This window comes from Enoplosus armatus, chromosome 2 (assembly GCF_043641665.1).
Source record: "Enoplosus armatus isolate fEnoArm2 chromosome 2, fEnoArm2.hap1, whole genome shotgun sequence".
In the NCBI taxonomy this organism is placed as follows: Eukaryota; Metazoa; Chordata; class Actinopteri; order Centrarchiformes; family Enoplosidae; genus Enoplosus; species Enoplosus armatus.
In genome coordinates, this window is record NC_092181.1 from 27,275,969 (window position 1) to 27,300,869 (window position 24,901).

Sequence of the window (24,901 nt, forward strand, 5' to 3'; positions counted from 1 at the left end):
CTGGTGCTGCTGTTGGCGGAGCGTCGCCGTCGGTCGGTTCCCGTGGAGAGCGGGAGCGGAGCCTGCAGAGACCCGCTGCTGCAGCTCTCTGCGTGTTCGTGCGTTTGTCGTCGCGGCCGGACTCACACTCGTTACACACGGGATTAAGTGCTTAACGCTCCGGTACCGGGGAGTTGGATGTGTGTTTTGCCCCGCAGGAGTCACCTGGAGTCCGGGCGCAGAGACGGGGCCGATGGCGCAACGGGTGCGTAAAAATCAACTTTTATTGGAGCGCGGAGACACGATGAGTGTGAGAGGACGGTTTGTTTCCAGCTTTGACTTCAGAGGTCGATGTTCAGAAAGTGGAAACTGAACCACTTTCCTTCAAACTGAGCCGAAGCTGAGAGGAAACCGGATTTCAACTCTAAACTAACGAATACATGAAGATTTATTCTGAAATATCATTGGTTTTATTAATATTAACGTTCCTTCTTATCATGAATATTTACCATTTTAATTTCGACACAAACCTTCTGCCGTGACTTTTTACTGGAAACATTCAAACTTCACTTTTCTTCGCTTTAAAGTATTTTTTATTGCAAACAATTTGTATTCACATTAACATATTTAAATAAACAGAATAATAACTGCAGCAGCTTTAATATTATTATTATTATATTATATTATATCCACACACACTAACTGCCGCAGGTCTTCAGTTCAACATGAAGAAGAACTGAATCATTCGATCATTTGATGAAAGTTGCTGCTTCATTTTGAACTTTAGGCCTTCAAGTTTTTTTTATTTTAATTTAGTTTAATATTTATGACAAAAATCTTCAGTCAGAAATAATGAAATCAAAAAACATTTTCTTCCACCAACAAAAGTCGCTGCATGTTTTTTTTTATTTTTTATGAACTTTGTAAACTTTTAAACTTTTAAACTAAAATGAAGTTTAACAGCTGACACTCAGATAAACACGTGTGTGTGTGTGTGTGTGTGTGTGTGTGTGTGTGTGTGTGTGTTCACGGCTGATCGACACACAAACACTTTCTTTAAAGCATCAAATGAAACTTTTCCAACGTTAAAACATTTTGTTCGCGCTCGCGGTCAAAGTTTAAACTGCGTTTTATTGATTACTTATCAGTGATCAGTCTAATACACACACACACACACACACAGAGCTAATGAGCCGCTAATGAAAGCTTCTTTAAAACTCTGGAACATAAATATGTGACATATTACAGGTTTTGGTCGTTTCAGCTGGAAAACTAGAAACAAGCACTCCAACAGAAAAAGGCCGAATTAAAGCAAAGAACAAAATATAACCAACTAATAATAAATTATTATTTAAATAAAGATAGAATTGATTTTTGCTCACAAACCACTTGTTTAGTTTTTATTAATGTAGCTGGAAGAATAAAGAAGCTTAAACTATTTTTAAAAAAAGCATCTTTATAGATTATAAATCTATCAACTACAATTCAGTTCTAAAAGAAATACAACAGATTTCTGCTCACAGGTTTTCTTGTTTCTGTGGAGTTTAAATATTCACAGTTTAAGTTTTAACTGTATATTTGAAATGAGGTGAAATAAAAGCAGCAACACGAAAAAACAAAACGCTTCAACTGAAAAACAAACTTCTTATTTCTTTATGTTCACAGATCGCAGCATAAAAGTTTAAACTTGTGTTGACAGACTGTAAATACTTTATGTATATTTATACATATATATATATATATATATTTATATATAATGCCAGAAATCCTACAGATGAAGACGTGGAAATACTAAATAATAATATTCTGTAAATGCACAAACATTCCTGTCTGATTTCTGCTCAGTTTGTTTCGTTCATACTTGTTTTCATTCCAGAGTGAAGTCAAAGTGTTTGAGAGGATTTGAGAAAATGTCAGAGAATTTATTATTATTATTATTATTATTATTATTATATATTTGAGAGCTGAAGTGAATCGAAGGAACGTGTGATTCGTGAGATGAACGACGTCTCGTTTTAACTCATTTGGCTGAAGTGTTCGTGTTATTTTGTCCAGCAGACCTCGGCCGCTTTAAGTCTCGTGGTTTTATCTGAAAAAGGAATTTAGTTTTGCTTTTAGATCGTTTTTGTCTTTAAAAGTAGTTTTTTTTTCATGTTAGAGAAAATAAACAGGGGGTGGACATAATAATAGGAACACCTGCAGTCTGATTCAACAGTCTTCATCCCACTGTGCTGTCAGATGTTCCTGTTATTTTGTCCACCCCCCCGTCTTTAACATGAGGATCATTCTGCTGTTTTTAACGTACTTCTATTAAGTACTTTATTTTTTATCTGGACTTAATAATTAGTGGTCAGACGTCTTTGTGAGAATAAGATTTTTAAACTCAGACTGCGTGTTTCAACATTTAAAACTTGTTATTATTTCATGCCAGTATTTGTCATGTTAGAGAAGATAAAGAGGGGGTGGCTCTTCTCTCCGGTGGTTTCAGACATTTCTTTCTATTGTTTTCATTGTATTCTCGTGTGTTAGAGGTGTTGTTCTGTGTTTACGCAGTATTACACACCTCGTTCTGCTTTAAAGGAGAGTCGGCGTCTTTTTGATTTAAATTAAAGTCAAGTTTAAGTCAAGTCTGTTAAACCTGAAGATAAAACCCTGAACACAGTTTGTTTTTATTTATCGTTCACATTTTGAAACGTTTTCACCTCCGCTGAGCTCAGCGAACAGCTCGAGAGGTCAAAGGTCACGCATCTCTTATCCAGTGGTGGAAAGTATTTACTCAAGTACTTTACTTAAGTACACATTTGAGGTACTTGTACTTGATTATTTTCTACTCACTTTTTATTCCTGCTCCATCACGTTTACCTGACAGCTTTAGTTTCTTTTAGATTTTTAGGCAAAAAACCTGTGAGGAGGTTATAAAATATGATGTTTTGTTAAATTCCCCAACAGTTTATACGTTATTTAGTACTGAAACGATTAATCGATCGACAGAAAATTAATTGGCAACTATCTCAGATGCAGATGTGCTGCTTTCCCTCTGAATGCTGTTAATAACTGTAATGTCTTTGTGAAGGCGTCACTTTGGGCTCTGGGTCATTGTGACCAAACAATCGATCCATTAATGGAGAAAATAATCAGCTGATTCATCCACAGTGAACTAATAATCATTAGCTGATGGTTCAGAATGAGCTCCACCTCAACTCCAACAGCAACATCCTGCTTCACATTAATGAGGAGGAATAATCCTCTAATGACAGAATCTAGAACAGGAGGACAGACACAGGAGGACAGACACAGGAGGACAGTCACAGGAGGACAGACACAGGGGGACAGTTACAGGGGGACAGACACAGGAGGACAGACACAGGAGGACAGACACAGGGGGACAGACACAGGAGGACAGACACAGGAGGACAGACACAGGAGGACAGGAGGACAGACACAGGAGGACAGACACAGGAGGACAGACACAGGAGGACAGTTACAGGAGGACAGACACAGGAGGACAGACACAGGAGGACAGACACGGGGACAGACACAGGGGGACAGACACAGGGGGACAGACACAGGGGACATCTGACTGCTGGAATACTTTAAGGACATTTTACTGATTATACTCAGACTTTTACTGGAACAGAGTATTTGTACAGTGTGGTATTAGTACTTTTACTGCAATAAAGTATCTGATTACTCCCCCCCCCCTCTTATCTCTGTGTTTCAGTATGAAGACCTGGCCCACTACGGGCTGGAGGGGGTGGGGGGGGTGTATGGAGACCCACACCACCATCACCACCACGCCGCCGCTGCCCGCTCTCTGCAGGCCGCGCACCTGGCCGCTGCCGCCGCTGCTGGTCCATACCCTCCACACCAGTACGCCCAGTCCACCCACACCAGCAGCAGCATGGCCGCCACAGCCGGGGACGTTGTCAAGAGGGACAGAGACGCCATTTATGGGTATGACGAGTTCACTGACCCTGTAGGAAAAAAAAAAGACAGGACGGATGAGGACAAAAAGCTGTTTGAGAACAGTTTTCTTCTTCTGTAAAAACACTTCCTTTGTGTAATTTCATGTTTGATTTATCTGTTTAGCTTCTCGCTGTTTGGGACTGAGATACGAGCTGTTCCAGTCCAGGCCGAGCTGAGCCAGACCAGCATTATCTGTATGTTAGTGTGATGAAGTGAAGCCTGCTGCTGGTTCACCAGGAGGTGAAAACAGAAACAGACTGTTTAACAGTGCTGTATATTCAGATCCTTCACTTAAGTAAAAGTACCAATACATCAATGTAAAAATACTGCATTCACTTGAGCAGCAAAATGCACTCAAAGTATCAAAAGTAAAAGTACTTATTGTCATCATTGTATTATTAAAAGCGTTTTATTTTTGTAGCTCAACCCGCAGCAATGCATTGTATTTTACATGCTCATTATTATTATTTCTTATATAACTTTATCTGCTGTATATAAGTAACTGTAACTACAGCTGTTAAATAGATTTAATGGAGTAAAAAGAAGAACATAAAGTAAAGTACGAGTGCTAAGCTTGTACTTAAATACAGTAACTGAGTAAAAGTTCAGCAGCTTCAGTGTTCAGAGCAAAGACCAAAGAAGAAGCTTCCTTTTGTTCTCTCTAATAAGATTTATTATGTCCAACCTCGGTCAGCTCCTGTCCTAAACGTCTAATAGATTACTCCTTTTTTACCTTTTTGACTAAAATTAAAAACATTAACAGCAACAAACACTAGTTTTGGTTATTTGTTGACTGTCAGCAGCAGCAGGATCCACTGCACTGTAAAAACTTTGACAAATCAGCCTTTAATCACTTCATAACTGATTCATTTGCAGATTATTTTCTCAATGAATTGTTTTTTTTCCTGTAAAATGTCAGAAAAACGTGAAAAATGCAAGCCGAAAGATATTCAGTTTATTATCATATAAAATAGAGAAAAGCAGAAAATCCTCACATTTGAGAGGCAAATGTTTGACATTTTAGCCTAAAAAACAACTGAAATGTTTATTAAAATAGTTACCAATAACATTTCTGTTTCAGCTCCACATGTTTACATGAGAACAATAATCAGATAACGATATAACTCCGGTTAAGATGTTGCCTGGTGGGTTTCCTGTGCCATGTCACGGCCGGATCCTGTGTCTGGAGTCCCTCAGGGTTCGATTCTGGAGTCTTTTGTGTTTCCTCTATATAGACTTCGCCTTGACATTATCGTTATTTACAGTGCGTCGTGGCATCTCTTTTAGTTGTAATACTAGTGACAGCGTCACCACAGGACTGCCTGGTGGATATAAATCTGGAAGTCAAATAACTTTCTTCAGTTAAATTGACTGCATGTCTCTGAATGGGCTCCCTGTTATTCCACATTAAAATAGAAGCAGCGAATCATAACATTCAATCCAAGCTTGGATTTGTTGTGACACTAAGCTACTTGAGTGTTGTTTCTATGAACTGTAAGGATGTCGAAGTCCTTCAAGTATAATACATGCTGTCTAGATTACTGCAGTGTTGTTTTTCATAGAGATCTCTTGTCTCTTCAGTCCAGTCTGTTCAAAATACCAAAGGAGATCTGGAGTCAGCGTCACCTTCTAAATCTCTAAACGTACTTTATTCAGAAATTTAACTTCTTCTTCTTCTTCTTCTTTTTAACTCGTCCTTATGTGTGTTTTTCTTGTTTTTAATAACGTAGCCACAATAAATAATAAAGTTTTTCGTTTTTTTTTTTAACCGTGTGTCTTGATTTTTTGGTGGGAATATATTCCCTTTCTTGTGGACAGCATGATGCCTACCTGGGCTTCAGGAGCACTTGCTTTGTGTTTCATCACATCAAGAACTCCTTCCACCCTGTTTTTTTTTATTGTTTGCGTTCTTCCTCACGTCCCTCCGGTGCCATGCAGATAGTTTGGGTTTTATTTACTTTCTACTGAAGAAATAGTCCCTGTGAAAACTAAACTGTGGATTATGTGAGGACGCTCCTTTAATTCTGTCTTTAGACTGTAAAGTCCTTTTTCATTCATGAAAGTGCTGCAAAGATGATTATTCTAAATGTGAGAGCCACTTGAACGTTTCTCATTGATTTTTAAGACAGTTTGAAACTTGTGTTACAGTCTGAGCTGATCCCTCCTCCTCCTCCTCCTCCTCCTCCTCCCCCGTCTCTCCTTCTCCTGCAGACATCCTTTATTCCCTCTGCTCGCACTGATTTTTGAAAAATGTGAATTGGCGACCTGCACGCCGAGAGAGAGCGGCGTGGCCGGAGGAGACGTCTGCTCCTCGGACTCCTTCAACGAGGACATCGCCGTCTTCTCCAAACAGGTACAGAAACACATATTTCATCCACGTGTCGGTGTTAATACAGAACAGATCAGCAGGATCATGAAGGGCCAGGGCCGGATTAATCCTCTAAGGGGCCTCTGGGGGCAGAAATGAGGCCCCTACTGCCCCCCCCCCCCATTTATTCCACTCTCTGTGCATTGTGTGCTCATTAGTCCGTGATGATGACATATTCAAACTCTTAACAAAAAGTAGAAATATATAGAAATATAAAAATACTAATAATAACTAATAAATACAAATAAAAAGTCCTGCATTCAAAAAAATGTGTTAAAAGCATTAGCAGGAAAATGTACTATCAGAAGTAAAAGTATTCTCTGTGCCGAATATATGATTGAATTATAGTCATGTAAGCAGTATTTGAAGGTTGTAGCTGGTTGAGATATATATACATATATGTATATATGTATATATATGCATGTATATGTATATATGTGTGTGTGTATATATGTAGTATATATATGCATGTATATGTATATATATGTATATATGTGTGTGTATATATGTATGTATATGTATGTGTGTGTGTATATGTGTATTTGTGTGTATATATGTATATACGTGTATAAATGTGTGTATATATGTATATATATGCATGTATATGTATATATATGTATATATGTGTGTGTGTATATGTGTATTTGTGTATATATATGCATGTATATGTATATATGTATACATGTGTGTGTGTATATGTGTATATATGTATATACGTGTATAAATATGTGTGTATATGTGTATATATATGTGTGTATATGTATATATATGTATATTCTGTTATTATTAACAGTATATAAACTGTTACTGTTTACATGGACCTGTTAGCTTTAGCTTATATGTATATATATGTATATGTATATATGTAGAAATCGAAGGCATATTTCCGGCTCCGTTCGTAGCGGTTCTTCAGCCGGCTCACGGAGCTAACGCTAGCTGAATTAGCCGGCAGGCTACAGCTGATGAAATCTATGAGCAGATGACGGCAGCTGTTTGTTGTTTAATAATTGTAATATTCTGTGTCTAGATTCGATCAGAGAGGCCTTTATTTTCATCAAACCCAGAGCTGGATAATTTGGTGAGTGATCATTATGCTGTTATTATTCTAAATATATTATAAATAAAAGAGTTTCGTCTCTCTTATTATCATTTGTTTTATTTGTAGATGGTCCAGGCGATACAAGTGCTGCGCTTCCACCTCCTGGAGCTGGAGAAGGTCAGAAAAAAACAGATTCATCTCAGTGACCTTTGAACTTTTATCGATCAGACTTTCATTTCATCAGCATCTGCTGTTTAATGTAAAGTAATCAGACTGAAGCAAAGACGTCCGCTGTGCTGCTAATCCAAGCTTAATTCTGATCCCAATAATATCACTGTTACATATGTTGTGTTTTATATCTACACGTATATATTTTGTATCATCGTATTAGTTTGCAGTGATCATTAAAAAAACATTTTGGTCTCTTATGAAACTAGCAGTACTAGTACTCCTGTATCCTATCATTTTAAAGTACTGTGACTGTGTTACGATGTTTTTTATATATATATATATATATATTTATTTCATTTCCAGGTTCATGAGCTTTGTGATAACTTCTGTCATCGATACATCAGCTGTCTGAAAGGGAAAATGCCGATCGATCTGGTTATAGACGACAGAGATGGAAACAAATCGGACAGCGAGGACTTCATCAGGTCGTCAGGGAACAACATGGATCAGGTGAGCTCATAGTTTTACCTTGAATATGGCCCAGACATGCAGTTGAAAGCTCCAGAAAAAAAGGTAGTAAGAGGGTCTTGAGTTAAGATTATTTTGTCGAACTACATTATTCCATTGTCGGCTGCATTCCAACCAGCTCTGCAGGGTTTATTAAACAGAATACGAGCAGATAGATTTGATCATCCAGCTGCAGGAGTCACATCTGCTGTTTTAAACTGCTGTGGGTTCATCTGTCTGACCAGTGATCACACACACACACACACACACACACACACACACTCACACACACACACACACACACACACACACACACTCACGGATCTCTTTTCTCTACTTGTCTTGGACTCGTGAAGACGTCTCTCTCTTTTCCCAGAGAAGCTAAAATAATAGAGGTGAAAAGTCAGGTTGTGTGTGTTTTCCGAGCCCGTCGAGCAGGTTTTAAATCAGCCCTCAGCAGCCGCTTGTCAGGCCTTTAACCCTTTAATCACCTAGAAGTGTGAACTCCAGCAGCTTAGTGTCGGATGACCAGCGGCTCGAAAGCTCTGGTTTCATTTTCAAATGCGTCCTTTTGGTCGGATGATACACTGATAATCCTCCTCCTTGTTTTTTAGTCTCATCTCTGAGCGCTCACAGGTGAGGTGTTTCTGCATTCATCACCTGCCAATCAAACAGAGTGGGTGGGACAATGATGCCCTTTTATTTCTCTTCGGGATGACTTTCTGTAGGAGTCTGAGCCCCAAAGACATCAACTTAGATTATGATTTACAGGATATTTTGAAGGGAATCAGCCTTTCAGAAATATATTTCAAATGAGTCGTTCAGTGATTTTGGCAGTGGAGGAGTTTCAGCCGTGTCCCTGTCAGTTAGCACTGAAAGACCTGAGGAAAATATCTATATAGTATACAGTATATAATAGTATACAGTACAAACGTTAAATAAATGGTTCATGGCACACTTTAATGTAATATTAAGGAGCAACTATAACTTCTCCTGTGGACACCCACTAATGGAGGCTGCTGTTTAAACACATAATGAATTACAATAGTTATAACTGCTGTAAACACTTAAAAATGACGCTTAAAATGATCCACCTAACTGCTCATAACTATAAGCCATTTATTACATTTTTATATACATGTTTATAAATGCTAAATTGGGGGACTTAAAGTGAAGTGTTGCCCGATTTTACACAAGTTAGAACCAAACTGTGTGATTAGTGTATAAAATGTCTATTATTTGAAGGAGATAACAAATAATCAAACTGCACAAATGTCTGATTAGCGCGACACTGCAAATTGTATTGATCGCTCTGTTGTAGCATTTCGAGATCAGGACTTTTCCTGAAGGAGCATCCAACTTTTTGTTCGTCTTATAACTCATTATGAAAACAGTTAAAGTGAAAGACGAGCCCAGAATCTGTCCCCCATATGGAGGAGAGTCTTTGGCTCTGACATGAACTGGATCTATGAGATGAAATGAGCGAATGAATGATGTGATTCATGTGTGGAAGCGAGAGATAGAGATCAGCCTTCCCTTCACTATTCATTCATTAACCTGAATGAAGCTCTGTTGTATTACACTTGATGTCATTGATCTGTGTCTCATTGGCTGTCCTCCTGTGTCCTCCCCCCCTGCAGATGTCATGGAGCAGAGATCATGACGACGCAGCATCGATCCGATCGGCCGGGACGCCGGGACCGTCCAGCGGTGGACACACGTCTCATAGCGGTGACAACAGCAGCGAACAAGGTGAGAGTGATGGAAACACACTGAGCATGCTTGTTGGCCCGTGTACATTTCTGCATGTACTGAGTGTATCTACGGTAGTACATTTCAGTATGTGTGTATTTTTATTAAAGTGAGGAGTGTGTGCGATCGACCCATTGAGCGCAGCAGGGGGACTAACGATTAGCTAGCCCCGATTTATCTGGTGACCCTTTGGAGGGGCCCGACCCCTAGGTTAGGAACCGGACTAAACTAGCTAACTTTATATAAAGTTGTATAAAGTAGTTAAACAAGCTAACTTTATATAAAGTAGTTAAAACAAGCTAGCTGTATATAAAGTAGTTAAAACAAGCTAACTGTATATAAAGTTGTTAAAACAAGCTAACTGTATATAAAGCAGTTAAAACAAGCTAACTGCATATAAAGCAGTTAAAACTAACTAACTGTATATAAAGCAGTTAAAACAAGCTAACTGTATATAAAGTTGTTAAAACAAGCTAACTGTATATAAAGCAGTTAAAACTAGCTAACTGTATATAAAGTAGTTAAAACAAGCTAGCTGTATATAAAGTAGTTAAAACAAGCTAACTGTATATAAAGTTGTTAAAACAAGCCAACTGTATATAAAGCAGTTAAAACTAGCTAACTGTATATAAAGCAGTTAAAACAAGCTAACTGCATATAAAGCAGTTAAAACTAGCTAACTGTATATAAAGCAGTTAAAACAAGCTAACTGTATATAAAGGTGTTAAAACAAGCTAACTATATAAAGCAGTTAAAACAAGCTAACTGTATATAAAGTAGTTAAAACAAGCTAACTGTATATAAAGCAGTTAAAACAAGCTAACTGTATATAAAGCTGTTAAAACAAGCTAACTATATAAAGCAGTTAAAACAAGCTAACTGTATATAAAGCAGTTAAAACAAGCTAACTATATAAAGCAGTTAAAACAAGCTAACTGTATATAAAGCAGTTAAAACAAGCTAACTGTATATAAAGTTGTTAAAACTAGCTAACTGTATATAAAGCAGTTAAAACAAGCTAACTGTATATAAAGCAGTTAAAACTAGCTAACTGTACGTAAAGTAGTTAAAACAAGCTAACTGTATATAACGTAGTTAAAACAAGCTAACTGTATATAAAGCAGTTAAAACTAGCTAACTGTATGTAAAGTAGTTAAAACAAGCTAACTGTATATAACGTAGTTAAAACAAGCTAACTGTATATAAAGCAGTTAAAACTAGCTAACTGTATATAAAGCAGTTAAAACAAGCTAACTGTATATAAAGCAGTTAAAACAAGCTAACTGTATATAAAGTAGTTAAAACAAGCTAACTGTATATAAAGCAGTTAAAACAAGCTAACTGTACGTAAAGTAGTTAAAACAAGCTAACTGTATATAACGTAGTTAAAACAAGCTAACTGTATATAAAGCAGTTAAAACTAGCTAACTGTACGTAAAGTAGTTAAAACAAGCTAACTGTATATAACGTAGTTAAAACAAGCTAACTGTATATAAAGCAGTTAAAACTAGCTAACTGTACGTAAAGTAGTTAAAACAAGCTAACTGTATATAACGTAGTTAAAACAAGCTAACTGTATATAAAGCAGTTAAAACTAGCTAACTGTATGTAAAGTAGTTAAAACAAGCTAACTGTATATAACGTAGTTAAAACAAGCTAACTGTATATAAAGCAGTTAAAACAAGCTAACTGTATATAAAGTTGTTAAAAGTAGTTAGTGTGTGTGTGTGTGTGTGTGTGTGTGTGTGTGTGAGGGTTTATGAAGGGTGGTTTTCCGACTTGATGTGAGTTTGAAAATAAAGGGAGACGGTAGAGAAAAAGAGGGAGTGAGAGAGTGATGAAGGCTGACAGACGACATGAGCTACGAGCGGAGCTGGAAGAAAGAGAGCTTTATATCCCAGAACACACACACACTAACACACACTAACACACACACACTAACACACACTAACACACACGTGGAAATAGAAATAACCCAGCGTGCAGCGCGCACACTCACACTGAAACATGCTTTAACAGAATTAATATACGTTCGTATTTTAAACAGATAGAAATACACAAAAAGTACACACACATAAAGGATAATTGCAGTGTTTTTGAACCTTGGTCCTCACCTCGGCCTGCAGCCGAGAACGGGCTGCAATGGCTGCAACGTAATCCTTTTACAGCCAAACGATCATTTTATTCATTAACCAAGAAAATGGTTGGTAGATTAATCGATAAAGAAAATAATGACGAGTGGCAGCCATACTTTAAATACACATAAACATGCCACATACACACACAGATAATCACATAACATCAGAAAGTACCGATGATATAATAAACACACACTAATGCAGTTCCACTTTAAAACACACACACACACACACACACGGGTCCAGCAGCTCTGGCTTCATGCTGCTGGTCTCAGTCCAGCCGGTTCTGTTAGCATGCGTCTGTTAGCGGGCCAACTGAAACAGGCCCTGTGGTTTCTCTATCTGCTGCCCACATTTACAGTTTTACACCACGGTGGGGGGACCGCTGCTGGGTTCACCTGCGAGTCTGACCTTCAAAGAAAGGAGCAACCAGCTTGATATACCGAGAGATTTGTTCATCAAGCAAATATAATCTCTACACATCAGCCGTAATCCTGTGATGTCGTCTTTTTTTCAAGCTAGTTTCTGTTTCACAAGCCTCAGCCAGACGATGTCTTTTTCTCATTACGGGTTTCTTTCATCTGAGTTTCTGGAAAACCAACATGTTCCTGTGGTTTTCTGCTTGTTCTATGATTAATGAGTATTTACTGCTGTACTGGACAATAACGTCTAAGCACCATTTCAACCAAAGACTACAGTTATTTTGTGAACTTTCAGCAACTCTGTTGGGGCTTCGACAGCAAGCCTGTTGCTCTAATGGGAGCTGCAGTTGTTGAATGCTAATATGATCATTGTTTTTAGCCACACTAGCGGCTTGAGGGATGTCTGCTGGTCGGTCTGCTGGTCGGTCTGCTAGTTGGCCTTTTGGTCAGTCTGCTGGTCGGTCTGCTGGTCGGTCTGCTAGTTGGCCTTTTGGTCGGTCTGCTGGTCAGTCTGTTGGTCGGTCTGCTGGTTGGTCTGCTGGTCGGTCTGCTAGTTGGCCTTTTGGTCGGTCTGCTGGTCGGTCTGCTGGTCAGTCTGCTGGTCGGTCTGCTGGTCGGTCTGCTAGTTGGCCTTTTGGTCGGTCTGCTGGTCGGTCTGCTGGTCAGTCTGTTGGTCGGTCTGCTGGTCAGTCTGCTGGTCGGTCTGCTGGTCGGTCTGCTAGTTGGCCTTTTGGTCAGTCTGCTGGTCGGTCTGCTGGTCGGTCGGTTGGTCAGTCGGCTGGTCGGTCTGCTGGTCAGTCTGCTGGTCAGTCTGTTGGTCAGTCTGCTGGTCGGTCTGCTAGTTGGCCTTTTGGTCGGTCTGCTGGTCGGTCTGCTGGTCAGTCTGCTGGTCGGTCTGCTGGTCGGTCTGCTAGTTGGCCTTTTGGTCGGTCTGCTGGTCGGTCTGCTGGTTGGTCGGTTGGTCAGTCGGCTGGTCGGTCTGCTGGTCAGTCTGCTGGTCGGTCTGCTGGTCGGTCTACTGGATGAATTACCATGACCTTTGGTACAGATATTTATGTTCTCCTCAGGATGAATTGTAATAACTTTGGTGGTCGCTTCATTTTTCATCTAGCGCCATCATCAGGTAAACTTGATAAAGGTAAATGTGTCCGATACTTTGGTTTATGACAAAATACCTGCAAAACTAATAACATTTCCAGCAGCCTCAGCTGTACTTTTGTGTTTATTGTAAATTAACAAATGCTAGCATGCTAACTTGCTAAACTAAGACATGTTAGCATTGAGCTCCCAGCACCAGTGTGCCTAAGAACTTGGCTGTAGACTCTTATTGTTGTTTATGGTTAAATACACAGTTTAACTATATTATTTGAACCAATTTGGAAGTGAAAACAATGGTGAACATTAAAATGATCAAACAGTTTGTTTTAAGCTTCCATCTTGCAGAACCACTGTAACCTATTTACAGGTGCACATACACCGTTTTAAAAGGCAACTGTAACAGACATCACAGCACATTCACTTTTGTTTGGACTTACGTGGGTTAGAAAGTGGTAACTGTGGTTATTTGTGTCGGGGAAAACCAAAACTACGAGTTAGATCCGGTCCGTAGAACTGAACTTTCCTTCGAGTTGACTTGTCACGTTCCAACTCTGAGTGTTGTCGAGTGCAGACCATGGGGCTAAAGACAAACTGTGTCACACCTCCATTTGGAAACAAATCTGCTTTATCAGACTGTTCCCTCTGACTGGATGTATCAGCAGCCAGACCACAAGCTGCTTCAGCTCGCTCTCTGTTGGCTGGTAGAGATTTAAACATCACTTAGACGCAGCCAACTCCCCAGTTGACCTCCGCGATGGAGCCAAATGTGGTTAATAAGAGATTTCTTTGACGTTACTGAAAAACCTCAGTTCAGCAAGACTTCAAATGACATCTGCTAACTGTAGGCTAACTCAGAAGCCACAGCCAAACGCCCCGGCATATTTGGCCGGTGCTCGGTGTTAATTTGCCATCCTGGAGAACATAAACAGAGAAACATGTCTTCAGCATAAAAGACCATAATACTGTCACTTTGAATGGGCTTTCTCTGTTGTTGAGTGTGCAGTGAAGAGGGAGAGAAGTGCACTTGTTTGCTGTCTTTCCAAGAGTGAGGTGAGAGGATCAATATCAGTCTCATGTCTGAGCGTACAGAGCTGGATTCTGGATGTGGTTAACCTAGCTTAGCATAAAGCAGAGGGAAACCACTGAGCTGGCTCTGAAGCTCACTAATTCACACGCTGCATCTTGTTTGTCTGTTTGCGTTTCTCTTTGTGTGCGGATTGAACAGTTGAAGAGTACTGCGGAGTCTTTATGCTAAGTTAGGCTCATCACCTTCTGGTTCCAGCTACAGCGATGTCAATATTCCCACATCAAGTACATTTTCCCAAATGTCGAACTGTTCTTCAAACAAAAAAACTGAAACGTTTTTTCCCAGTTTGGCGAGGAAGAACTTGACCTCTATCCAACACCTTCAGGATAAACTGGAACGCCAACCGTGAGCCAGACCTGATCCTCTAACATCAGTGTTGGACCTCACTAATGCTCTTGTGGCTGAATGGGAGCAAATCCCTGCAGCCAGATTCTAACATCTGGTGGAAAGCCTAAAAGCAGAAGAGTGGAGGCTGCAGTGTTCCAGTGTCCACTTACTTTTGTCCATATAGTGTATTTAGAGCCAGTCCAGCCTCCTATATGTCTTTAAAATCTCACAGCAGGATATGTTGTGTTCAGTTTCAGCTCCGTCTGTCTCAGTTTTTATTCCAGGACTGACCTCAGCAGTGAGGTCACCTTTATTAGAGCGTTGGATTGGCTTTTATTCATCTGACCCCTCCCACCATCGCCAGCAGAGAGGAGAAATGGTCCGTAGTGGAAATGTGGTGGAAAATAAAGACTCTCTCTCGCTCTCCAGTGAGCGTTCTTCCAACAGACCACGGATAATAAAGTTTTGTACAAACAGTTCTTAAAAAGCGCAGCGATGGAGGAGGCAGGCAGCACGACCCGACGGCTTCGTGTGTTTGTCCTCTTATCTCACGCGAGGCGAGAGTCATGATGTGGGAGGAACACGTTCAATGTGCATTCAACAAAGTTCAGGTGGAATGGACCGTAATTTCCTGAGTCGCAGAGTGCCGAATATTTGGCCAGTTTTTTGATTTACAGCAAAAAGACACTCACACATGAAGCTACAGCTGCATTGTACCAAAAGCTAAAAGCCGTTATAGTTATACTGTAGTTATATTTCCATCCAACTATTTGTTTTTCCGCACATTCTCAATTTTTCCATTAAATGAAATCCGAGCAGAAAAAGCCAGAAAGAAAAACAAAACTACAGAAATATTGCAGAAATGTTGTTAGTCGTGGCTGAGGTGGAAAAACAACAGCAGGTTTTTTTGAGTACACCTTGATGTTGTGTTACCTGCTTCTGCTTCTTCTGCTGAAAACACAGAGTTCGTGTCCTCAGCTCAGCGTTACAGACTTCCTCTCCGCCGGAAAGACCAGAGAGTGGAGATTAAAGGTGTCGAAGTTACAGGTGCTCGAATGAATCCGTGATATCGTCGTGTTCTCTTGAATATATTTGCATGAAAGTAGGCGATGGAAAGGCACTTGTTCACGTTTCATTTCGCAGAAAATTCGCTTCAAACCTTCACAATATTTGAATGGAAACATAACTAACGTGGAGGTGACACACGTGACTCGGTGAGTATCTGGCTTCTTTCTCGTCACTTGATCATCAGCGGTCCATTGTGTCTCTGCCCGTCGCCTGTCTTCACACGTGCAGCAGCTTTTGATATTTACGGCTTTGACTAACTCGTCCTCCACCTCTCCATTTTTTCCCGTCTTTTCATCACCCACAATCTTCCTCCTCCTCTCCCGCAGTTCACAGGTTGTTGTGAAGCCGAGTTGTCACAAACCATTAGCAGGTTGGGTCGGACCTCTCCTTCCTAAGCTCTCTAAGGAGAGAGGAGCGAGGGAGTGCGGGTGGAGGGGTGTAAATCAGCCTCGGGGAGCTTGCGGTTCAGCCTAATGAGGCTGAGAGCTTGTTTATGGAGTTACGCATCATTTTTATGATTATTTCCACCTTTTCAGGCTCTGCTGCACGGCAGAATCCTGCCTCTGTTCAGGCTTAGCGAGGCCCTCGTCCACCGCCGACTCTGGGCGGCGGGGCCTGGAGCTCCTGCTGCAGGCTGCCGGGGACTGTCGCCCTAACCTTGGCCCGGCGCTGTTAAAAACACTGAGGAGAAAATGAGCCTCATTAAACAGGCAGAGAAAGTGCAGTAAAAACACCGGCCCGGCAGCTTTTAGTGGTTTTCAGTTGAAATGCTGCATTATGTGGCGCGATCCAAAACCTGCGGGGGGATGGTGGGGCACAGAGAGGGTTACAGAGCGGGGCAGGCCGGCGTGACTGCAGGGTCACCAGTTTGAATCCACTCATCAACTGGGGAAATGTGTGCAGGGAGATTACATGAGTAAAGGCATGTGTGTGCTGCCCTTAATGGGCGGAAAAGTGCTGAGAGGCCTCATGTGCGCTGGCTAAAATGTGCTAATGTTAGCTAGCTGGCTGCGTAACCAGCACTCTGCAACCACTGGGAAATATAGAAGATACAAACACTGAAACCTACCAGGACTATTCAGTGTTTGCCCTTTGATATCTTCAGTGAGGTTTTACTCTGCTTTTATTAGCGTGAACAAATTTAAACAAATAAAACATTTTAAACGGGGTGTAAAGTTGCTCTTTAAAGGTTGAGTTCTGGACAAAACCTGCTGCAGAAATGGTTGAAGTTGGTCAGATATGCGCTGACTTGTTGTTTATGTTCACCAACGTTGGTTCAGGGCGTCTCTTTCTTCTTCTCCACGTGTTGATCAGGTGACTGCCTGGATAACGGCATGGCGTCTCCCAGCACAGGGGACGATGACGACCCCGACAAAGACAGACTGCACAACAAAAAAAGAGGCATCTTCCCCAAAGTGGCCACCAACATCCTGAGAGCCTGGCTCTTCCAGCACCTGACGGTAAGGGTCACTGTTTTTGGCGTTTAGCTACTCAAAATGTTGAGAAAGTAGAAATTCAGTTATGTGGTCCAGATTATCAGCGTGGGGAGGGCTTCGTGGCATGCTAGCACTTTAGCATGTTGAGTACCTTCAAGTGTGCTGTTATGGCAGTCCCAACTCTCTCCCGGCTTCACTGACATCTTTATGGACGTTACTCAGAAGTCTTTGTCGTTTTAAATGAGAGCAAGGCGACGTCCATTTTGTTGGCCGTCCCCTAACGTGTTCTCACAGCTTTGAGACCTCACATGTTGAAAAGACAACCTCACAACTCTCATTTGGAGAAACTTGTTGACTAATAATCAGCTTCATATTAGCACTTAGCATCGTCTGGTCATGCTAACTTTCAGACAGTCGGCTTAACGCTCACGTAGAAGACCTGATGAACTTTTATTGTGAATCATAAAAGAACCACCACAGTTCACTGTAGCTGTGTGTGTGTGTGTGTGTGTGTGTGTGTGTGTGTGACTGAACACACCTTGTCTTGCTCATGAGCACTTAACCAGCACTTGTGGCTGTTTTTGGAGGATTGAACCTGTGACCTTGTCCACCCCGCTGCCCCTAATCTACTTTGAAGTTGCCTTGACCTTCTCACCCCCTGCTTCTCACCTGCTCACCACCTGGGGACGTTCTCAGTCAGGGGTGATGACCTTTGACCTTGCTGTGGTCCAGGTATTTCACCTGTGGGCTGTTTGGGCTCTTCTGAGGCGTCCTGACAGGCGGAAAGCAGATCTGAGACCCAAACTAACTTAATTCAGTTTCTACCAGAGGAATGCCATTTGAAATCGATTCTGGTCGACTATTGCAACTTGTTCCTAATTTATAAAACTGGACATTCTTTAAGAAACATTTTCAATTCTGCTCATCGATTCCTGAAAGTGACCTTCTGTCCACATCAGCATGCATTAACGCATGCATGCAGCGTTTGTGATGATGCATAACAGAGCGCAGCGAGCTCTAACAAGTGTTGCTAGGCTTCAGCAGAACAGCAGAGATACAATGAACTGTAATCACTGCACGGAAATAATTGAACGCAGAGAGGAAGATGTTTGCTCATGACTCAGTCTTTTCCTGCAGCATAATGATCCAGAATCAGTCAAAGACGTCCAACTGCAGTAAAAGCAAAAGTAAGACAACAAACATTCATCTTGTGTGTGGCAGTGTTCAATGTGTTTGTACCAGATCGCAGGAAACTGCCATGCAACCGATCAGGAGCAACTTTATTTCAGTGTCTTACTTCCTCCACACTTCGGTTTGACAAAATAAAATGCATTTTATTAGAAGTCTGAAGGCTGTCCAGCTGTCCGACACTAAGACCGTCACTGACGCCAACTGATGATTAATAATTCAATTCAGCGTTTTTTTTATTTATATAACGTCAAATCACAACAGAAGTTATCTCATGACACTCTGCATCTAGGCCGTACTCTTTGTAATATTAGAGACTAATAACACAGACGTCTGACATATAAACACACATGTAACAGCATCATTACCAGTAAAACACGGAAGCAGCTGTTGTGCGAACTCTTTACAGCCTTTTCAGAAGAAAAGGACACAACAAACAGGGTCGGGTTAGAACCAGACCTGATAGCTCATTGTGCTGGTTAGGAGTACAGTGTGAAACAATAAATCAGTGTCCAGAGAATGTAAAAACCTGAAGGGAAATATGACTTTTTACGAGCGCGAAGCTGAAATGAATCGTCCAGTAAAAGTGGGAGGGGCCGGCTTAGTGCTGAAAATCCCAGTCGTGACTGACTCATAGGTTTGGCTGAGGCCAGCAGAACAACCAAACACCCGCACCCCCTCCTCCGCCACTTCCCACCTCCCCCCGCCTGCCTCCAAACATGGAGAGGCTAAATCGGTCCCTGCTCGGCGGGGGTCGGGGCCGCTGCCAGGACTCTGAGCTGAACCTGGAGGACAGCGAGTCCTGCAGCAGATGGGAGGTGAGAAGAACGATGGGAGGGGGGGGCTTGGGCACTGGTACCTGAGGGAGGGAGGGAGAGAGAAAAGGCGCTAGCTGTTGGAGGTTAAGGTTGTGTGAAGGGCAACGGTGCGTTCAATGCAGGAATCAAAACACAAAGATTTGTTTTGTTTCTGTTCCTGCAAAACAAAACTTAATGATGTCGCGTTGGTATGAAAACTCCTGTTGTATGTTAATGTTAATGTGGAGGCAGGTAAACACACACCCTCAGGTTTGCAGAAGCTCTGCAGAACGTTTAATATCTGTAGCAGATTAAAGAAATGATGCACAGCTGTGGAGTTAAAAAGAGCTCCAACATCACTGCACATATTAGTGTAATAATATTAATAATGTAATTTTATAGAGATATATATAATAACATAACACTGCTCATACTTTTGTACTGGAGTAAAGTTTGTGTGTGTGTGTGTGTGTGTGTGTGTGTACACACTAATAGTAAAGCCTGTTTTTGTTAAGACTCTTTATTATTGGCCAGCTTTAATGCTGATGGACCTGGTAACCATGGTTACACAGAGTACTAATGGACAAGTTGCAGAAGCAACATGTGGAAAATGTCTGATTCAGAAAAAGATCATTTTGTAAGTTTTACTCAGAATCAGGCTGCATTTTTAGTGTTGAGAGTGTGTGTGTGTGTGGATGTGTGTGTGTGTATGAGAGAGACTGTGTGTGTGTGTGTGTGTGTGTGTGTGTGTGTGTGTGTGTGTGTGTTGGAGGGTGTTCTGGCTTCATGGCTGCCTCCCCTGAAGTCGTACACAAAATCCTGCAGCCTCCTCTGAGCCACAGCTCATAAAAGCTGAGCCACAAGCTGTTTACACACACACACACACACACACACACACACTGCTTTTTCATGTTTTTATTTTACAAAGTGTTTCATGTAAAAATCAAGTGGAAGGCATCGCCCCTGCTCTTGTAATTAGTGTGTAATTTACCTTATTTGCCTCCTCGAATGACTTTTTTCGAGTGGAGCACAAACAGGTGGGAAAACTTCGCTGCCATTTGTTTACAGTCACCCAACTCATTAACGAGCTGCTTTGGCTTACAAATTACACATGTCGCTCAATCAAAACAGCTGGAAAGACTTTGCACGTCCAAGTGCTTCTCAGCACGGCGACGAAAAACTCCGCCGTCGGCATGAAGAGACGAGAGAATCGACTCCCCGACTTCAAAGCCAGCGCCGCAATTACAGAGAAAGACTTCACCCCTCTTGCCCGTCGGCCGGCTGAGGAATGGGCCTCCTGAGCCGAGCGGGACGGATGAGTTAGCAGGAAGCCCCGGCGCTGACCTCGCAGCCCCCTGCCCTCCAACCATCAGGGGTCAGAGGGCACCGGGACACCTCCATCCATCCATCAGCAGCTGTTTACAGCCACAGAGCTGCAGATGTGGGTGATGGCGAGGCCACGGCGACCCACAGGCACCAACACGTGTTCGTCTGCCTGCCGCCACCCAGAGATACCCCCCCCCCCCCCCCCCCCACACACACACACACACACCAGAGCCATGAGCGCACAGGAAGTCTCGCTCTAATAACGCCATCAGACATCAAACGCCACCAATGTGAAATCCACCGTCACTTCAGTCCGGCGTCTCCTCTGAGTCTCTGTCCGTCGTCACATTCAGACCTGCCCCCCCCCCCGCCCCCCTCCTCGTTACAACCGAATCATTGGCGCCACACTTTTAACAAATGGAGATCATTAAACATGCGGTGATTGTGTTTATGCAGCAAATCAAACTTAAAGACCAAAACACTGAAATGTGAATGTGGCCTTTGTGATTTCTCCGATCTGCTGCTTCGTCTCTGTTTTCTTTTTATTAGCTCGACAGTTTTTGGAAGTAATGAAACGTTTTCAGATTGCTGAGATTCTTCACTTACACATGACGGCTTATCGTGCGTCTTTCAAAACAAACGCTGCACATCTGCAAGATGGAATGAAGCCCATGAGCAGTGCGACGGTCAGCAGTGGACTCAACATGGCAGAGAAACTAATAGAGCTGCTTTTCGCCGCTGCAGCTTTTTCTGCTGTTCCGGTGTCGCCGGGTTGTGACTCAGATCTGCCCCCTTAGTGGACACAGCTTTTCGCAGGAATCGCTGCGTGTCTCGCAGTAAATCTGTTTGGGGAACAGCAGAATCGTGCTGTCGACCAACAGCAGGGTAGTTCCTGATTTAGTTCCTGGTATTTGTGCCAAAAGCAAACTTGTTTTGGGGACGTTTCTAAGTCTGATATCAGTTTTTAAGATTTAAGTTTCCTGTAACTGATATTTTGAAAATGTTCTTTTTGAAAGAAAACACAAATGTTATCAAGTATTAAATGTAATCTTCCGTTTGTGTTTTTCCTGTAAAGGTGGAAAAGAATCTAACTTCAACTTTTAACCACAAATTCAATTTAATTTTCTCGGACCAACTTACAGAAACACACGAAACAATGTCAGAGGGGGTTTTGATAAAACGTTAAAGTTCTCCATGAACCAAATCTCTCAAGTTTCTTAGACAAGAACATAAAGTATGAGGAGTGCAGTTGGTCTGATGGGACCTAAAGCTCCCCGTCGTACCCGCCCCTCTCTGGGTTTGTTAAAAGTAAAGGTCCCTGCAGAGTGAGGAGGGCTGCTCTGTGGCCGTCTCACCCTGCAGTGAAAACATCATCCATTACCTCTGTGACAGGCCCCCCAGGGACCCCAGGGCCCGGCTCTCTGTGGGGGGCGCCTTTATTGACCTCTCAACCCCCCCTCCCGCACACACACACACACACACACTCCCATACACAAAAATGTCCAGCATGTGGTCACATACATCACGGAGCAGCCTTTCTTCCCTGACAGCGTAAATGAGCGTCCGTCAGATAATGAAGCGAGGAGGCCGATCAGACGACAGATGGAGGGAAAGACTCGAGAAACGTGTTCAGGAAAAAAGACGCAGCTTAAGGAAACCTTCCGGAACAGTCCGGCCTTAACGAACGCTCACTTTAACGTGTTTAGTTCAGAGACGGTCTGAAAAGAAACGCTCTCTGGTCATTTCTTGTCTCTAAATTTGAAACTGAATTGTATTGACGACTCTGGACCAGCGCGCACACACACACACACACACACACACACACACACACACACACACACACACACACGCACACACACACACACGCGCGCACACACACACACACTCACCACTCTCTTGATGAGTAGTAATTACAGCCTCTTAACAGGTTTACTGGGACACTAAACAACAACACCTCCTCCACATCACAGCATGAAGTGGTGTGTAACATACATCTTGAACCTGTGTGTGTGTGTGTGTGTGTGTGTGTGTGTGTGTGTGTGTGTGTGCGTGTGTGTGTGTGTGTGTGCGTGTGTGTTCAGACCTGCCAGTTCATGTGCAGATGAAAGGAGAGCTGCAGACTTTATTATAAAACAGAGATAAAGTCCAGTTTGCCATCCACAGACACAACACTGATTCTGCAACACTCTGGGTTGCGTTCAATAACAACGTTTAAAGAAAAAAAAAAAACGTCGTTCACTGTCACCGGTCACAAGTGTGCACCTGTAACCACGCCCAGCAGTGATGTCACGTGTACCTGGAGTGCACCTGCGCGTCACTGCAGCGCGGTGAGGAAAACAAGACCCTGGTTACGGTTAGACAAATACATTAAAGTGTTGTTCTGTTCTAAACGCTGCCTTGAACTGGGGCGGCGATCGTGCCCACTTTACGCAGTGATTGGTCAGCTGTGTGGAAAGTAGGCGGGGTTTTCACACCTACAGCACTTCTGTCTGTTTGTGTGAATAACAAAGTCACCATGTCTTTGAAGAGAGACTGAAAACGTGCACCATTATCCCCATTTGGTCCATTTGTCCTCCCTGTGACTGCAGACCTTTCAGATAGATGCTGTCTCCCCTGTCGGTCCGTAACATCTACCTTCACAGTGAGACGGACTGGTCCTGATCCCAGACCAGTCTCTCAGCCCTGCCGGTCCCTGACCACTTTGGTGCTGGTCCAGGCGGCGAGCTGTGAGGCGATCCGGGCTGCCGCTCCTTGCTAACAGGATTATAATTTTATAATGAGCAGGTGGCTCCAGATTAAAAGGCTGAGCGGGAGGTGAACCAGGCCTGAACCACAGTCCATGTGTTGGTGGAGGGAAGATTCTGCGGTTTTAAACATTTCATTTGCTTCCTGCCGCCGTCGGGAGATTTCACGTGACTTGACGAGCAGTGAGAGCGGGAGGATGCTCCTGTCCTCATCTTGGATGATTTGTACAGCAGGTGTGTGTTGCTCAGCCTCAAACCCTCTTTGCTTCTTGTGTCAGAGACTTTTCAGCTCTGAAGGTTCACACATTCTTTGTCTTTTCTCTCTCTCTCGATGAAATCATCAATCGGGACAATTAAGGCTCCTCCCTGGAGAAGGCTGCGACTCTGAGGCTGAAAATGTGATGAAACGACCTCGTGATTATCTCTTTGTGGCAAATTAGATGCAGTTTAGGCCAATTACCTGCTATCAGATCACAGGGAAAACAGCGCTGTTGGCAGAGGGATAGGCAGGGCGGAGAGGAGGAGGAGGAGACATCAAAGCCTTCGTCCTCACCACAGAGAGAGATGTGGTGAGTCTTCTGGTGTCGGCCCGAGGCTGTTTGATCGGCTGGTGAATTCTTAAACAGCAGTAGAGAGTTTTCAGTCTCAGCAGGAGATGAATGGAGTCGTCCTGCATGTACATGTACTTCTTTGTCTTTCACACAGTGAAACTGTGCTGCAAAGTAACTAAGTACATTTACTCAAGTACTCTACTTAAGTACAATGTTGAGATACTTGCACTTTACTTGAGTATTTCCATTTTCTGCCACTCAGAGGCAAATATTGTACTTTTCACTACATTTATTAGTCACTCATATTAATAATACAACACATATAAATCAACTAATAAATTCTGATGTGTTATTATTATCAATTAAAGTTAGCTCCACCTTCATCAGCTGCAACATTAAAGTGACGAACACATTCAATCAATAATTATAATCCAGTAATATAATCTATATTATTCTGAAATTCTGCACAATGAGTGCTTTCACTTTTGGCATCTTGAGTATATTTTGATGCTAATACTTTTGTAGTTTTACTTCACTACACTGTCATATTGTTACTTTTACTCAAGTAAAATATCTGAGTACTTCTTCCACCACTGAGTGAAAATACAAACCGTCCTCACTTCGGAGCTGTGAGGTAGTATAGTATTTAAAGAAGTATTTAAAGAAGTATTTAAAGTCTTTGCTGAAGTGAAAGTCGTGAATTCAGAATGTTCTTTAAGTAAAATGTTTTAGTTTGTTTTCTTTTTGTTTCAGGAACATTTGACAGTGAAATGTTCTGTGTTTTGGTTTTCATCGTTTTTCAAAGTTCTTGACGAGTTTTCATATTTTTGAATCAATTAATTTTGGTGATATTGAATTTAAAATCAAGTAACCAGCCATCACATAAAAAATACATTGAGCCTCATGCAAATACATTTTCCTATTTGAATCCCTTTTT

The 24,901-nt window shown here is 42.0% G+C and overlaps 1 protein-coding gene across 2 annotated transcripts in view; it reads left to right on the forward strand.

Moving 5' to 3' along the window:
* Positions 1 to 232: 232 nt before the first annotated feature.
* Positions 233 to 24,901, forward strand: part of meis1a (Meis homeobox 1 a) — a 35,024-nt gene continuing 10,355 nt past the window's right edge. The window contains exons 1-8 of one of the 2 annotated variants that reach the window (XM_070914265.1): positions 233 to 244; positions 3,701 to 3,933; positions 6,157 to 6,298; positions 7,341 to 7,391; positions 7,479 to 7,529; positions 7,887 to 8,044; positions 9,682 to 9,782; positions 17,237 to 17,382. In XM_070914265.1, coding sequence (XP_070770366.1) covers positions 233 to 244; positions 3,701 to 3,933; positions 6,157 to 6,298; positions 7,341 to 7,391; positions 7,479 to 7,529; positions 7,887 to 8,044; positions 9,682 to 9,782; positions 17,237 to 17,382 — 894 coding nt within the window. Of the gene's footprint in view, positions 245 to 3,700; positions 3,934 to 6,156; positions 6,299 to 7,340; positions 7,392 to 7,478; positions 7,530 to 7,886; positions 8,045 to 9,670; positions 9,783 to 17,236; positions 17,383 to 24,901 lie in introns of both variants that reach the window. The other variant, XM_070914257.1, reaches the window with a different exon arrangement.